The sequence below is a fragment of the Poeciliopsis prolifica genome, unplaced genomic scaffold (assembly GCF_027474105.1).
Source record: "Poeciliopsis prolifica strain line A6 unplaced genomic scaffold, Auburn_PproV2 SCAFFOLD037, whole genome shotgun sequence".
Classification (NCBI taxonomy): Eukaryota; Metazoa; Chordata; class Actinopteri; order Cyprinodontiformes; family Poeciliidae; genus Poeciliopsis; species Poeciliopsis prolifica.
The window spans coordinates 5239705-5257196 of record NW_026562412.1 but is presented as its reverse complement, the minus strand read 5'-3'; the positions used below and the strand labels follow the sequence as shown (position 1 = coordinate 5257196).

General features: G+C 38.0%; 1 protein-coding gene across 1 annotated transcript in view; it reads left to right on the top strand.

The window, feature by feature from the left end:
- The first annotated feature begins 1287 nt into the window (after positions 1-1287).
- LOC129374750 (fibroblast growth factor receptor-like 1) overlaps positions 1288-17492 on the top strand; it is a 43597-nt gene continuing 27392 nt past the window's right edge. The window contains exons 1-2 of the mRNA XM_055053360.1: positions 1288-1571; positions 2264-2353. Of these exons, the coding sequence (XP_054909335.1) occupies positions 2269-2353 (85 nt within the window). The 5' untranslated portion in view covers positions 1288-1571; positions 2264-2268. The remainder of the gene's footprint in view (positions 1572-2263; positions 2354-17492) is intronic.

Below are 17492 nucleotides of genomic sequence, written 5' to 3'. Positions count from 1 at the left end.
ACTGATATCAGGAGTTTTGAAAACATTTGAACATTTTAGGAAAAAATAAAACAGATTTGGAATAAATCTGAATGTTTTTGCATCAATTAAGTATTTGAAAGACTTCTCCAAATTAAACTCTTGGAGATGGAAAATTAAGGATCGGTTGTTGTGGCGGTCAATCTGCTCATCTGCCAGCAGGGGGCAGCGCATTCTAGTATTTTGAGGCGTGTCAAATGTAAATATTTTCTGCTCTCCATGTCTTGTGTTGGAATGAAAATCTGTTATGTTTAAGCCGTCCGTAAGCCTAAAGGTTTTAATGTGAAGAGCATTGAAAGATGAACAGCGAGATGGACAGAATCGTCTCGTTGGTTTTGTTGTTCCATAGATGCGATACGCCAGCGCGTCCGCCATATTGTTAGAGGCAAACTCTCCTTAGAAATCAACAAAAGAGAGATTGGAAACTACTAATTAAAAAAAAAATACTACTGTTTACGATCAGTAAATTTTTATGAATTATATTTACGTGCGATGAGATAAGTTCATTTAGGGATTTTCTTGAGCTTTTAGTTATGAAAATTGAGCCGTATTTGTTTCAGCTATTTTGTTTTGTGTGAATTTAGTAACAGTGGTGGGCATTTTATCAAAGATTTAACATAAGTAAACATAATGATCCAAGAAATTACTTTAAAATAAACATTTAATTAAAAGACTACTCAGATGCTGAGCAACTGATCAACATTTCAGTCATTTAATATTTTAAAGTGATATCTTAAAGACCTAATGAAAATAATTCATTTCAGTTTGAAAGAACCTGATTTGAAAAAAATATTTGTCTTGCTTAATTTTATTGTTTTATAACTATAAAACTTATGAAACTGTAACAAAAACTGCAAGTGTGTATTGTGTGGTGAATGTTTGATTGTTCATTCAATGACGTTACTTCCAGTGAGTAGCGTATCCAGAAATTTTACTGTAGTAAAAGTAACGTTACTTCATAACATTACTCAAGTAAAAACAAAAAGTGCAGCATTGTTGAAAGTACGCTTTAAAGTGTTGTTTCCACAAAGACCTACTCAAGTAAATGTAATTGAGTGAATGTAAGTAGTTACTACCCAACTTTGTTCATTAACGGATGTAAAACTTTTACATTTTTCAATAACTTTGATGCATTGCAACGGAACTGCCACTCCCAATATGGCGGCGACGTTGACGTACAGTCGGATGGTTTTACGGACTGTGATTGGCCAGACTGCGGGCTGTGATTGGCCCGCCGCTGAAACTGTGGGAGAGTCAACAAGTCTTCGCTCCCTGAACTCCACAACAGTCAGTCTGTCCAGGAGAAGTGTGGACCGTACAACGGACCGGACCGGCGGTGGTTCTCCCCTCAGATTTCACGCCTTTTCGGGCTGTGTTCACTGTTTTGTCGCTGTTTTCCAAGCTACCGCCTGACAGCGCCTCATTAAGCCGCCGCAGGCAGCCATGCTGCGCTGTTAGCGGACAGCGCACCGCTGTCAGCTTTATTCATGGACTCAACGCGAAGTTCAACTCAGTTTCTGCTGCAAGGCTGACCTCCTACACTCACTAACGAGGTATGTAATATTGCCACAGAAATGTAAATACATGAAAAACCCCATAATGTTGCAGGATACACCTGAAATATTTATGCAGTACTTTAATGTTATTTTAAAATGAAATTCTGGTTCATTTGTGCTGTTTTGTAATCATGATGTCAGTTAAAGACACAAAACAATCAAAGAATGAATATTAGTGGAATGAACATGTTTATACGTGCTGGTAGAATCGTCATTATTTTTAATAAATAGAATATACTGATAAAAAGCAAAATCTTACCAAGTATTTCTGGCCTTATTTAGTGCAAATATGTTGTTACACTTGACTTACGACAAAACTAAGTTACAAATAACTTTTTAGCAATTCATAGGAGCTCAGTTATTCTCTAATATTTATGAAAAAGTGCTTGTTCCATTGGCAGATAATTTCACTTATGACATGTAAAAAATATCTGATTATAAGTGTGATAATCTGCAAGAAGAGATATACTTTTTGAATCAACATTAGAAAATTAAAACAAACTTATCATGCTAAAATAGTTTTGTCTTATTTTACGTGTGCTAAGGTATTTTCACTAAAGTAGACAAAAGTACTCAGTAAGAGTTTGTTTCTTTCAGTGTAATCATTGCATAAGAGCCAATAGTGCTTTTTTAATCCTTCACCAAGATTATTAATCTCAGAGCTGCTCGTGTGTTTTTTCCTGGTTTAGGGACTATGAATCTGTGTTTGGACAGTATGGACGTCATGAAGATTGTGCTGCTCATCTTTGAGGCCATGTTGCTGACTGACTGTGTGAGAGGTAAGGGGTCTGACTCACAAATGTTCTAAATGTTTTTAAAAGCAAGTTGCAAACGTCCTCGTCATTAAGCAGCTTTGCTGACGGGTTTCCTGTCAGTGTGAAGAAAGTTTCGCTTGTGCTTTCTCCCCCCCTGAGCAGCCAGGGACGGAAAAAGTTCAAGAGTTTAAAAAAAATAAATAAACAACAAATAAAAATTCTAAGCAGAGCCCAAAGTCAACATGGACGGAGGGAGGGAGAGGGGGCCCTGGCTTGGCCCTGACCTGAGCTTAACTGCAGCGTAACTAAACAAACACCATCCATCAGCTTCCCGGGTGAAAGAACAGAGTCCAGCCCTGCGAAGGCTGCAGACATGCTGCTTCACATCAGGCAGCTTTACTATGAAACACAGAGCAGACTGGAACTCTCCAGTCCAACCGTTTCATGGTGCCACTATCAAACTGTTGCTTTGAGAGCGACTAACCTCTGTGGCATGGGTCAAAGCTGAAACTGCCCTCCTGATGAGAGGAAAATCAAATGCCTGGCACTACGGAAGGAAACATTTAATCTACTTATTATTAATTGTCCACTAATGGTTTATTTTTATTAAGATGTGTTCTAATCTTTTAATTAAACGTCAGCTTTCTTTCTCTTGCTGTTGTAATTTGGCCGCCATCCAGCAGGGGGCGCCACTGGTAATGCTGACTTGGAGCCGTTTGATACAGAACAAAGATAGCGGCCGTTGTTCTGCCAGATCATCATTCGTGAAGCGCAAACTGAGGGCTAAATTTGTCAGACAAATATACACTGTCATTACTACATGCTTTTATTTAATCAGTCACATGACATCATGACGTAGAAGTCAGATTTTCATACACTTTATTTTTAATAACACCAAGGAGCAGGGAGGCGAGTTTTATACGGGGCGTGTTATGTTTTTCACAGCCACTGCAGCTAGACCCTGCACGACAAGGTATGTACACTCATCTAGTTATCATTTAAAACAATTTATTGACTTATTTTTGTCGTATCTTTACGCGACGCTGAACTGACAGCATCTCTAAATGTCGCGGACTTGTAAATGCGCATGCGCACTATTCACTGCACGTATGCTACTCGACAGCGCAGAGACAGAAACGGTCCGGAGTCCAGTGCTTGTTGAAAATACACTTTATTAGGTTCTGTTTTTGAATATAAATCTTCAGTGAGCTCCTTAAGTTATCACCTTAATAGCGGCTTCAGCTTCTCATTCAAAAATTACTGATGTGCAATGAAGTCGAGGGGACACCTGGCAAATTTATAACATGATGGGAGAAAAACATGGCGCCGGTGAGCACGGGAGACTTTAAGGTCTGTTGTGAGTTAATGCTTTTAATGGAGTGAAGTTTCAACATTCCTTAAAGAGTAACAGCAGACTACTTCTCTATGAACATTTGTCTGTTAATGTGGAATTTGTGTTCGACATATTTTATTCTTTTCATCTTTTATTTGACTATAAAACAACCCAAAAGGTTACTTATTTGTTATACTTAATTAGCTCAATGTGAGAAAGCTGCAGTTTTCCTGTTTATTCAGTCAGTATTTATAATGCAGCTGACACAAAATGTAAAAATGTTTGTTTTTTTACTTCAAAAACTAGATATTACTCAGTTTTTAGTCCTTTTTTTGTAGATTTGAAGTGAGAGAAAACAAACTTACAAGTAACTTTTCAGTAAGGTGTAGGAGTTTGTTATGTTAGTAATTCCTTAATATTAATGAAAAAGTATTGGTTGGCAGATTATTTCACTTATAACAAGACATTTATCCCATTGTAAGTCAATTATAAGTTAAATAATCTGCCAGTGGAACTAGTATACTTTCATCAATATTAGTGAATTATTAACTTAAAACAAGCTCATGTATCTTTGTGAAAAGTTACTTATAAGTTAGTTTTGTCTTATTTTAAATGTACAAGAAACTAGATAAAAATGTTTGGTAAGATTTTGTGTATTTGCAGTTTTTAAATTCAGAATTTAGGTTATGAAAAATAAGTTGGCCCTCTTCATACAAGAGAAAAGTCAGGATTTAAGAAAAATGATTGCTTATCAACTAATCGCTAGTCAATTAGATTTACACATTAATTGATAACTTGCATCCCTACCTGGCACATGTTCCCTACAGGCTCAATGTGTCGGTATTAGCTGAAGGGGTGTCTGATAGCTGCAGTACCTGCATGTGGTGGACTTGCAGCAGAGATTGGAGATTGTCTGCAGACAATGCCTCATTCACAGCCGGGCAGCCGGGCTTGCACGGCACGACTGAATCAAAAGTAAACAACTCTAAATCAGATTACACCGGCAATTTTCCATGTTTACAGATGAACATATGTCGGAAAAGCCGGTGACACGGCGGATGGAGCGACTTAGTAGGGCAGCCTGCTGTTTTCTGGAAGCGGCTGCAGATGCTGAAACACATGGACACGAGGCGGAGATGTGGTTAGCACATGATAAGTTATAAACCGTAAATATGTGACAGTTACTCCAGAAGAGCCAAATGATACACAGAGTTCTGTGTTGCAGTCCCAAAGCAACAGCTGGACTGCAAACTTTATAGTGAAGGAGAGGCAAGGGAAGCTGTAAAACCGTCACCATAAAAATCTTAACAGTGTATGAGAATGTCTCTGACAGTCCTGAATGGCTTTACACTGCAAAAACACAAAATCTTACCAACTATTTTTCTCTAGTTTCTAGTGCAGATATTTTCCAATACTTGCAGTGAGACAAAACTAACTTAGAACTAACTTTTCAGCAAGATGTAGGAGCTTGTTTTAAGTAAATAATTCCTTAATATTGATGAAAAAAGTACAATTTCCACTGGCAGATTATTTAATTTCTAACATAATTGAACCATAAGCATAAAATATTGATGTAAAATAAGCTCCTGTATCTTACTGAAAAGTTACTTCTAAGTTAGTTGTCTTATTTCAAGCACACTAAAAATTAGACCATAATACTTAAGTTTAAAGAGCATCCACACTGAAAAAAGTCAAACTCTTACCAAATATTTTTGATCTAGTTTTAGTACAAATATCTTGGTAGATTTGAAATTAAAAAACTAACTTTATAAGTAACTTGTAAGTAGTCTTTCAGTAAATAATTCCTTAATTTATGAAAAAGTTCTATGTCCACAGACAAATTATTTCAATTTTAACAAAACATTTTCCCAATGTTATAAATGTAATAATCTACCAGTGGAACTAGTAGTTTTACATCAGTATTAAGGAATTATGGATTTTAAAAATCTCTTGTATTCTTCCTGTAAGTTACTTATAAGTTAGTTTTGTCTTATTTCAAGTGTACTAACACATTTTCATTTAAAAGTAGACCAAAAATACTTGGTAAGATTTTGTGTTTTTGCAGTGTATCCTTTGTGTGAGACCAGAAAAACCTCCAGAAATGTTGTTTTGCTGCTGATAGCAGAATGTATTGGTACCTGGTAGGACTCAGGCCTGTTGCTGTCAGTCATCATGAGACATCTGACACAAGAGCCCTGCCCTCATACCACAGGGAGTCCCGACACACACACACACACACACACACACACACACACACACACACACACACACACACACACACACACACACACACACACACACACACACACACACACAAACACCACACAGTGGGCCCCTCTCCCTTTTTACTATTGCAGCTCTGGGATTGGCCACCCTAATACCCGTCACCCCCTTCATGCAGCTGAAGAAGGTGGCCAGTGATGTGTCCCAGCAGAACCAGTAATGTGGTGACAGTCTCAGGGACCGGTGGTCTGCACTCTGTACAGAATGCAGCCTAAACATATATTTAGAATAATAAAAGGATACAGTAGGCATGTGTTACCGGGTCCGTGAATGTGACCAAAACAGTATTTATTAGCAAAAATGACACCGTCAAACAACACTTTGATTACATACATAATTTATTTATTTAATAAATGAGTAGTTTAGTTGAACATGATTAATCAAAGATTGAAATAATTGTCAACTAATTTGGTAATTGATTAATCGTTAACTGGATCATACAAACTAGAAAAACAACACAGTCAGTAGGAATTAAGCCAAAACTATACAAAAAATACACTTGTATTTAGATCAGAACAAATATTGGTAAATATCAGGGCTTAAACGATTAATCGGACAAATCGTGATCAATCGATCATTGAAGTAATTGTCAACTAATTTGGTAATCGATTAATCGTTAACTGGAGCTTAGAGACTGAAAAAAATACCATTTGCACCTAAACAACACAGTCAAGAGAAGTAATTAAGCCAAAGGATATATACATTTGTATGTTAAGATGAGAAAAGGTGTTTGTAAATATTACAGCTGAAATGATTAATCAGAAAAATTGTGATTTAAATTTTGTTGTTCTTTCTTTTGTGCACAATGACAATTAAAGGAATCCTGTTCCTGATTAATTGGTAATTGGAATAATCGTCAACTAATTTGGTAATCGATTAATTGTTAGCTTGCAGACTAAAAAACCCCTCAGAACATCTGCTGAAATCACAACACACAGTAATTGAGCTAAAATGTGCTAAAACATATGTACATTTTGCATTTAAATAAACAAAAAATCTTTGTAAAAAGTTTTTGGCCATAACTGCTGAAATGTGGTAGTTTTAGTTTCACTTCGTTCAAATTCTATATGAAAAGATATTAAGCAAACTTTCATTAAAACAACTTTTTTCTTGTATTTTTTTCAGGTAAAATTGCATTTTTAATATTATGTCATCAGATAATTAGGGCTGGCCCTATACTCTGTCACACAGCGTACAGAATGAATGATTGAAAATATTTTCAGTCATTCATAATTTATTCTTTACAAAACAAAGCACGAAAAAAACCCTGATTAAAATTGTATCTAGCATGAAGACATTGTAGCTTTTTCAGCCAAATCGCCCACAGAGCAATCAGCCCGAACAACAGCAGACTTACTAACACCTATTTATTGGTTTTCTGTCTAAGTTACGTTTGGTGTTTCTCTCCTTTCTCCATCGCTATAAAAATAAACTCCCAGAATGTATTTGGCTGGACGTATGGAGACAGTCTGTCCTCCACCAGGTTGAGCTAACTAATAAATTACTCACAAAGAGGCCTGCGCTTTTGTTGTCCTGGGTTTCTTTTTGTTTTCTGTGAGAGTTGGAACCCTGAAAACTTGTTTGTGGAAAGTTTACATTTTATAGGCAGTTACATCACCCAACAATCAGGTACAGTGAGATAAACGCGGTGCCAGGACCTCTAAAATCTCAGAGCTGTTTGGCTCGCTCGCAGTTTTCCATTTCCTTTCAGCATAATGAGGCTGTTTCTCTGCAACAATAAGCCCAGAAGACCTCTTATTTTTTAAATAGGTCCTGAGGAGTAAGATGGTGGAGGCTCTATTAAATATACAAAGTGATTTTTTTTCCTTTCTTCTAGAAGCTTAGAGATTCCGAAATAAAACCAAAATTTAGCTCCTTTCATTTTATCAGGCTCTGATTTTGACGTCTCTATGCCTTCCACCAAACTTTCCCGCCTCTCTTCTGCAACACAACTCAATCTTTTCTCCTGCTCTCTGCTGTGTTTCCTCTGGTTTATTACCAGTGTTAAGCCAGAGGAAGTGGGTTAAGTTAATGTGCTGTCGTTAAAACAAGGCATGACTGACCTTTACTCCCACCCAGCCTCTCTCAGCACCATACTCCCTGAGAACAATGGCTGGATTATTGTGTGTGCTGGTCCCCCACATTAGACAGAGCAGCAGTAATTAATTTTAAGCAACTTCTTCTGATCCTCGTATTTACCATCTTTTAGCAGATGGAGAGGAGTGTATGTGTGCGTGAGAAGAACTATTGAGGGAGAATGAGCAAGATCCAAATTTGATCAAAAGGGTCCAATTATGCTTCCTGGGACAAGTTAGGATAAGACAATTGCATTTATTTCACAAAATCATTCTTAGATAATGAGTCGTTTTAATCCAATTCAAGTTTGTTTGTCTAGAAAGTCCAGTTTGTTTGGAAAGATCTGAATGAGTAATCAAGCTTTAATGCAAACCAGAGAATCGAACTCCGGTCCACCTACAAACTTTGGAAGTGAACTCCGATGCTGTTTTAATGCATATGTGAACGGAGACCACTCCAAAAGCAGGAAGTGAGCCACAGCATAGAGCATTCTGGGTAAATACAACCAAAAGAAACGCAAGAGTCTAGCGCTAACAGGAGAAATGATTCGTCGTCTTTTTCCAAAGCCAAAAAGAAATCCTGCGGTCTGATGCGACTCCATTTTTGTTTACATTTTCTGAAGACTCATGTCTTCTTCATTCCCTTCAGTTCTTGATGCAGTGCCACCACAGGCAAGGAGGGGAACAGGTTTTTAGTTAAGATTGTTTGACACAGTTCAGTGTGAAAGTGATTCACACCAGATAAAAATGTAACAATGTTGCATAAAACCAACTGAACATTCTGGAGCTCAGTTGGGGTTGCTAGGTTGCTGATTTGTGACTTAATAATCAGAAAGTTTTTTTAAAAGGGTTAATTTTCCAGACACCAAAAAACAAACAAACATCAACTTATTGTCAAAAAGCAGCTGGTTGTTTTATTTTTTAGAAACTAGGATGTTTTTAGAAGCAGTTTAGACTCAAATGGAAGTGCAAAATGTGAATATTGCATAATGATCCAATTTAAGTCTGCTGAAATTAGCCTGAGAAAAGTGAGAAGAAAGAGAGTCCTATAAAAGAAACCTCAGTAGGCTCTCTCTCCACCTCCCTTTCCTCCTAACCAGGTGGAAATAATATTCCTCACGCTCATATCCTTCTGGAATAACGTTCCCGCAGCTGCAACAACCAATGTTGCCATCTTTCAACGCTCTGTCAGTGCAGAGGAAACATTTGGAGCAAGGAATGTGTCAGACTTCATCCCAGTGAGGGGACAGAAAGGAAAAGATCAGTAGTCATAATGGAGGTCAGTGTGTGTGTTTGCTTTCGCTGGGTCATAAAATCCCAGAGAGCAGCTCTCTCTCCTCGTTCACCACGTTTAACGAGCTCTTCAATTAACATTCATGTGGAATTTCAACATATTGCTGTCTGCAGTTTTTGCTCTCAGCTGGATGATACTTTTTCTCAAGAAACCCCATGCATCTCTTTGTTTATGTGTGTAGGTAGGGGTGGGGGAGACTCATTAGCTTGTTTGGGTAGTTGCCTCTGGGCGTGTTTTCAGACCACACACACTCTTCCTGCTCGGCTGAATGGAATCACGTTCTGTTTAAATAAAATTCCCGTTTGCTCCCGCTAACCTCCAGGAACGCTTCGCAGCCATTACCATTCAGATGATAATTGACTTTGAGCCTTTCTCAAGCCCGACTCGCTCCATTTAGCAGACCTATGAATACCAGATTGTGGTAAATTGACAGCTGCTTGGTGTTAAAGAGCGTCGGTCTTGGTTGGACCTTACAAGTGGCCTTTTCGGTAACATGTCAGACCCACAGTGGGATGCGTTTGTCTCATTTCTCCCATTTTTTTGGAGACGCTTCCCACCCACTCGTTCCTCCCTCCTCCACAGCTGTTTACTCGGTCACTGTGGAATGATCAGATTCCAACTTCTGCTCCCGTCCATTCCTCTGCAGGAAAACTGTTTCTGCGTTTCCTGTATATTTAAGCTTTCTGACTTATGATTCAGATCACGAGGTTTCATGTGCTGCAGGACCCCAAAAACCTTGTTAATGTGGACTCAATCCACAGCAAGAAGCTTCATCTCCACTAATCAGTATTTATTAGTCATGTTACAGATCGCTAGATACATAGTTTCCACTAGCGATCTGTGTCATTTTGGTAGGCTAGCGCCAAAATGGTAGGCTTTGCGGTGCTTTTGTCTTGACCAAAGTGAAAGAGAAAAGCTTTGTAACCAACGTACAAACTCTTTACATGAATAACAAGGGTCTGGTGACTGGCAGACCAAACACATGTAGTAGCTTGCAGATAAAAGCTACATTAGCTAAGCTAATTTTGCTCGTTCTGCAACTTTATTACTGATGGTTATCTTAGTGTCACACAGAGGCAGGTAAAGTACTAAAAATTTGCAATCGAGTAATAGTAATTGAAATAGTTATAAACGTTTAAAAGTAGAATTGTTTATTGTTGTCATAGCAACTTTCATGACAGTTTCAGTACCTACCAAGATGGCTACAAAGTTGACATCACATGAGAGCTGTGCACTGCTCATAATGATAATGGTGACAATGTCATCTTTTATATTTGAACATCGTAAACTGGACGATAAAGCTGAAAAACGCATCATGACATAAGCATTTCGTATCAATCGATATCAGTTGATTAGTGGTACATTTTTTGTTTAAAATATCTAAAAATTACCATACTGGTGGCGCGACCTTTCCTGATTTATCCAGTTTTCAGTCCATGTCGTTGTTTTTTTTATTTTTAAGTAGTTATGAGGAACTGCGACGAAACCTTAAAACTGCTGCTGTGCCAACAGGTCGTTGCTAGGTAACCACAGAGTGTTTGAGTTGCTAGGTTACCATAGAGTGTTAGAGTTGCTAGGTTACCACAGAGTTTTTGAGTTGCTAGGTTACCATAGAGCGAGAGAGTCGTTTTATTCCACCAAACTTGTTTAACGAGCCTTTAGAGAGGAACAGGCAGACATAAGTGCAGTGAATTACAAATTTATTTGATAACTTTGCACCACTAAAACACACCAATAGATTCACAAGCTTGGACAAACGTGTAAAAACAACACAACTTTAATTTATTCGGTTAGTCCAATTAGGAGTATAAACAGCCACTGTAAAATAAATAACTGACAAAACCAACAGCTTGACTATCTTGGTCAAAACTGTAAAAATAAACTGAAATAAACCTTCCTTAAAGTGGTTCAGAAAGTGGAATAAGAAATCTAAATAGTCTGCTGTCTTCCTCTATAGATGGCATTCGTCAACAGCTCATACTACCAAAACTAAATGGTAAAATATAATTTAAAGCAGAGCGAAATCGAGTCGGGGTGAGGAATAAAGTTATAGATCTGTTCTCAGAGTGTTTGATTCCAGAACGTAGATTGATTTTGTTCTCATCTGGAGTTTTTTCCGGGGTCAGATCAAAGACGGTTTGGAAATGTTGAACGCTTTCCCTCTTTTCCCTTCACATATTCTTGTTTTGTTTTTGGAGGCAGCATTTTTTTTTTTTTGTAAACTCCAGAGAAAGCGGTAAACCTCTGACAAAAGATAAACCCTTTCCGTCTTAGATAACATTCAGAAACGTATCTACTTCTTCGGAAAACGTGCTTTGTACTCTGTAGGAATAGTCTTTCAGTGTTACGATCTTCATTAAATTGCCAGAAATAAGACCTGATTGTGAATATAATGCTTGATTAGATGTAATTGCAAAATAAATAAATATACAGAATCTTGTTTGTATAGATGGATGATGAAAGTTGCTCCAAGTGAATCTTGATACAGATTATGTATATTAAAGCAGTTAAACACAGCTTTTAAATAGCTGTTGACTTTTTCTGTTTTGACTTCATAATGTAAAAATGTCTTTGCTTCTTTCATGCGATAATGACCCTGACTGCGGATCGGACTGAGCAGGTTCGGACACGTTCAGGTCTTGTTGTTGTAATGTTGGTGAATAAAAGCTGATTTAAACTGCGGCAGCTCCTCCAGTGTGAGGAAAACCTGCTGCAGCCTGCTGAAATCACGCTGCAGACTTATCAGACGTCCAATCGGGCCGCCTGGATGGACCTGTTGGATATCAGTTGAGGATGAAGTTTCTGTCTCTGTTTGTCTGCGTGCCATCAGACCCCTCATTGTTTTGCTTCCGTTCGGCATTCAGTCGACGGCGCCTTGCTTTTTCACAGGCTTATGAAAGTTTTGTCTCTTTTCTTCTTCTGTTGCTTTTCTCCGGAGCCTTGACAAAACCCTCACACACCAACCGGCACTCCCGTTTGGGAGTTAAAAGGTTGATTGAATGTTATGGTGGTGGCAACAGCGATGGCTGGCTGGGCTTGAAGAAAGTCGAGCCAGGGGATAACGAGCTCTGAATGAGCCTCCGACCCCCCGTCCCACATCCTCTCAGTTTTCCTCTGACTGAATCCTCTGAGACCCCACATGGCTCTAGAGCCTCCATTTTGTTTCACCCTAATAGTCTGTGTTTGCAGTTTGATTGGGGACAAATTGCAACATTTGTTACATTTTCAGCTGGTGCGATTCCCTTTCACTATGTCAAACAAACCAAACTCTTCCAAATAACAGTTTCCACCCTCACCTGTGGTGGCGCTGCGTCATCAGAAATGATACACTATTATATATCTTTGTATACTTCTGCTTTTCCATCTTTGAAAAGAAGAAGTGGAACCTCCTGCACAACCAACAACGATGCAGGAAGTTGTTTCTGGATGGTAAAGTCAGTGTAAAAAAACTTGACTTTTGCACACGGCGGTAAAACCAGCTGATCGAACCTGCTGGAGTTTCGCTTGGGTTGCTTGGTAACAGGGATGTGGTTGACTGTTGTTGCTAGGTAACAATGCAGCGCCTGTCGAATGTAACTTAAAAATCAGATGGTTTTTGAAAAGGCAAATTTTCCAGTCAACAAAATACATAAACTTGTTGCCAAAAAACAATGGGTGCTTTTTTTTTTAGCGCTTGAGTTGTTTTTAGACGGAGTAGAAACCCAAATTATACCGTGCAAAATGTGAACTTGTCATAATACGTTTTGATGTCATCTGAGCTGCTCCTGTAAAAGTGGAAAAATATGAAATGAATAGAGGTAAGGGTGTAATCAGTCATATTTTACAGCAGAGCTACTGAAATACCAGACAAACTTTGCATCACGCTCTGAAACTGATATGATTTCCTCACCATGCACAGGCGTTTGGACGGCTCGGGTCAGTGTGCAGACTGCGTGCATGCAGAGCCGAGCCGTGTGTTTCTTTTATAAATGAGTATTTGTTCAATTGGCTCTTATTGTTTGGTTTGTTTTCAGTCATGCATTGATGCATTATGTGAGAAATTCCCGACAGTTCGTCTGCGCAGACTGGAGTATGTAAACAAGCTGTTGGAGGAGATTTCAGAAGATGAATCTAGTTTTTTTAGGGCTGCAGACTTTAGGTGCGGACTGGTATAGTTATTTGCTTTGCTGCAGACTAATATTTTCCAGTGATTGGAACGCTGGGTTCCAGCAGCGCTTCTGTTCTGTCCATCAGTGAGCTCCTCCTCTGCTGGACGTCTGGTTTTAAGGACTGTACAGCCCGGCTCGGACAGTAGTTCAGCAGACAGACGGATCGCGGGTTGTGACCTCTGCCGAGGTGGACTGGAGAGCACTGTACAAATTGTCGCTGTGAAAGGGCGAGTAGCACACCATAACGACAGGCTCAACAGCTCCATGATGACAGATTGATTTCAGACAATATTCCTGGATTGTTAAGAGGCCCCATTGCTGTCAGTGGGAGCTTTTCCCAGTTCCTCCCCCCACCTTCGCCTGTCTCGCCTCGTCTCTCCCCCTGTTCTGCCCTCCGTCCCGTCTCTGGCTCTTTCTTTTCCTCCCTGACTCCTCTCCTCCTGTCTCTGTCTGAATTGCTTCATTCTGCCAAAACTGTCCTGCCACATCTCAGTCTGTCACTGCTGCAGCCTAAAGAGACCTCGTCGACAAAGGCACCGGTGTGAAACGCTCTCCAGAGTTTTCTCTTGATCACCGGGGTCATCGTCAGTGGAAAGTTTCTGTCCTGACGGGCGATTAGTCAATTCTCAACGTACAACTGGATTTTGAAAGCTCCCTTTTTTGAAAATCTGGATTTTTCTTTCACCAATTCATTTCTTATGATTCCACAAATGAGAATATCAACACAAATTATTTGAGAATAAAGCGTTAATAACCAGAATAAAGTTGTAATAAAACAAGATTAACACAGTTGTAATAATAGGATGATAAAGTTGTAGTAACAGGCCAATAGTCACAAGAGTCAAGGATTAAAATGTTATTATCTTTGGAATAAAGTTGTAATAACAAACCCTAAATGTTAGTATTTCCAGAAAAGTCATAACATGAATGAAGCTTTAATATTGCCAGCGTAAAAAGGCAATAAAACAAGAATAAAACAGTCGTAATAATACGAGGATTAATTTAAAGTGTCAACATTGCCAGAATAAAGTTGAAATGATATGAGATTTAAGCATTGATATTATCAGAATAAAGTCATAATACAACTGGGGTAAAGAAAAAACGTTATCAGAATGAAGTTGTATGACAAAGTCGAAATAATCCAATTATAAAGCAGTATTAGCAGAATACAGTTGTATTACAAGAATAAAGTTGTAGAGTTCAAAAAAGAATAGCTGTATCATAAAGTTATATTGATATGAACATAAAACATTAATATTACCAGAATGTATTTGATATAATATCAGACTAAAACATCATTAACAGAATAAATTTGTAATAATACAAGAATAAAATGTTAGTATTACCAGAAAAAAGTTGCAATATTGCAAGAAAAATACTTCAATATAACCATAATAAAGTATTCAAGGATAAAGTGTTAATTTTATCAGAATAAAGTTGTAGCAACAGGATAGTCACACAACAATTAAGTTGTAATAATACGTGAATAAAACATTAAAATTACCAGAATAAAGTCATAGTTTTAATAGAACTGTAAAAGTTAAAATGAGGAATGTTGAGCATTTGGTGAAGTTATACTTTGGTTTCGGTTTTACAGTTAAGGAAATATTTAATCTTTTAACATGTCAGTTTATCATCAGTCGCAGGACAATTGAATTTATTCAGAAGAAAGAATCACAGACTGAGCTGGTCACATCAGATTTTAACTCTTTTCATTAAATTCACTTTTTATAGGACGTTTTTCTTTTTTCTGCTAATATAGTGACTATATTCTCGCAATTAAACAAGAATTCTCGTAACCCGGTGTTGATACTCTGAAGTACAACTCACAGAATGCAATTTTTGTCATTTATAATTTCTTTTTCAGATAAGAAAACAAGAAAAAAAAGTTAGTCGTATGTGGTCTGAATAGATGGGATTTTATTTATAAGATTCCTGCAGACAGTGGGATTTAAAAAGAGGCCAGAACAGACAGAGACTTGGATGAGCCGCTCAAAGCTTCTTCAAAACATCCTTGTTTGCATCCGGCGTCATTCCGTCACGGTACACAATGAGCCAGATGCAGGTTGGACACTTTTATGCCCCCAAACTGTGGAATGCAGCAAAGTTTGAGGAAGAAGGCAGCGGTGGGGGCAGGATACACCTAGCTGTTGACTTTTAAAAGACATTGAAGCAGCAAAAACACAGTAAAGATGTGGTGGGAATGGATTAAAAAAAGCTTAATTTGAAGCAGAACTATGATTAACAACAAACTTCCTGAAAACAAATAATCGGAAAGTCCTGGATTGAGTCAAAACCAAGATCTTTATTTCTTTCAAAGGGTAGTGAAAATATAAACCAGGCTCTACATGCAAGTAGGGCTTAAACAATTAATTGTCATTAATTGATTATGCAAATAATTGTCAACTAATCAATCATTAACTAGAGTATACAGACTCAGTCCAGTTATTAATTTTGTCTATAAAAAAAAATCTACTAAGCACATTTTACTATTCAAATATTAATTGATTAATCAAAAGAATTACAGCTTCTGTTGCAGATTTGTTAAAAATGATCAGGAGCCCACTTAATGAAGGCTATGACATTGCATTTTAGGCAATATAATATTTATTTTCTTATTTCAAAAGGCATTAAATTGTTTATTTGCGCCCTTGAATGTATTTGAAATATTGTATGAAAAATTATTAAGGAGTTAAATAATTTTGTATGCAAACATTCCGCAGAATGTGCCAATTCTTTATACGATTAATCATCAGAATAATCGATTAATCATCAGGAAGGTCGATTGATTGTTGGAATCGATTTCAGTTACACTCATTAGTTATACTCTGAAATGTAAGAAACTCTCCACAGCTGAAGTGGAGCAGTGTGATTGTTTCACAGCACCCTGTTTACCACCAAGTGGTCGGCTGGTCGTGAAACAAATTAGGCGGCCAGTAATAAACAGGTGCTGGTCGGTGTCACTGCGAGACTGAGAGAAGGTCTGTTGGAGTGTGTCATGTGGCTGAAGCCGAGTCTGAGCCAGGAGTCGGGGTGTGAGATTGTTGGGATTCCTGGTTTCTGCCGCCTGGGCCGCCCTAATCCCCCCTCTCTGTCGGAGCTGCATGTTATTGGAGGCCTCTCTGCCATCTTAGCCTGATCTCCTCACACCCACGCCCTGCGTTTCTGCCTCCTTGGCCTGGTTTTGTTTCTCTCTCTCCACTGCTTGGCCTTCCTCTGTCCTGATAAGTGTCTCTGAGCACACACTCAGGCCCGTGTTTGCACCAGGCCTTAGCCTAATGGAGTGAGATAAAGCGACTTGAAGGCCACTCGCTGTGAGCTCTCTTAGAGATAGCAGGAGTCTGGGGGCACCTTGTGCTCTGTTTTCTCACATTTAGGATATTTTATTGATTTATAACATTTGACAATGAACAGGTTTTGTTTTAAAAGAAGGACTCGTGATTAATCACTTACTGAAACAATCAACAAATGTAGAAATTGATTAATCGTTGATTGGAGTCTGCAGGCTCCAAAATATGTCCTTTGTTGGAAAAACACTTTCAAATCAGTAATTAAGCCAAAATTGTACAAAATACACATGGTATTTTATTGATCTACATTTTATTCACTGTTGTATTGAAAGTAGGGCTGAAGCGATTAATCAATTATTGAAACAATCAATAAATTAAGTGATCCCTGTACACACGAAAGTATGGTATCATTGAAAAAACAAACTCTCAAAGCAGCAACTAAACCAAAACTGTGCAAAATATACATTATATTTTGATTTATTTCATTTAATGTTATATTGAAATTAATCAGATTAATCATGATTAATCAATTATTAAAACAGTCATCAACTCATTTAGTAATTGATTGTTATTTGGAATATATAGATTCTAAAATGTACCGTTTGTTCACACACAACACTCTCAAACCAGTGATTAAGTTAAAACTGTCAAATATATTCTTCATTTTAGATAAAAACCTTTAAAAACAAGTCCAGATCAAGTCCTGTTTTAGCTTCACCTGGTTCAAATTCGGTGAAAAA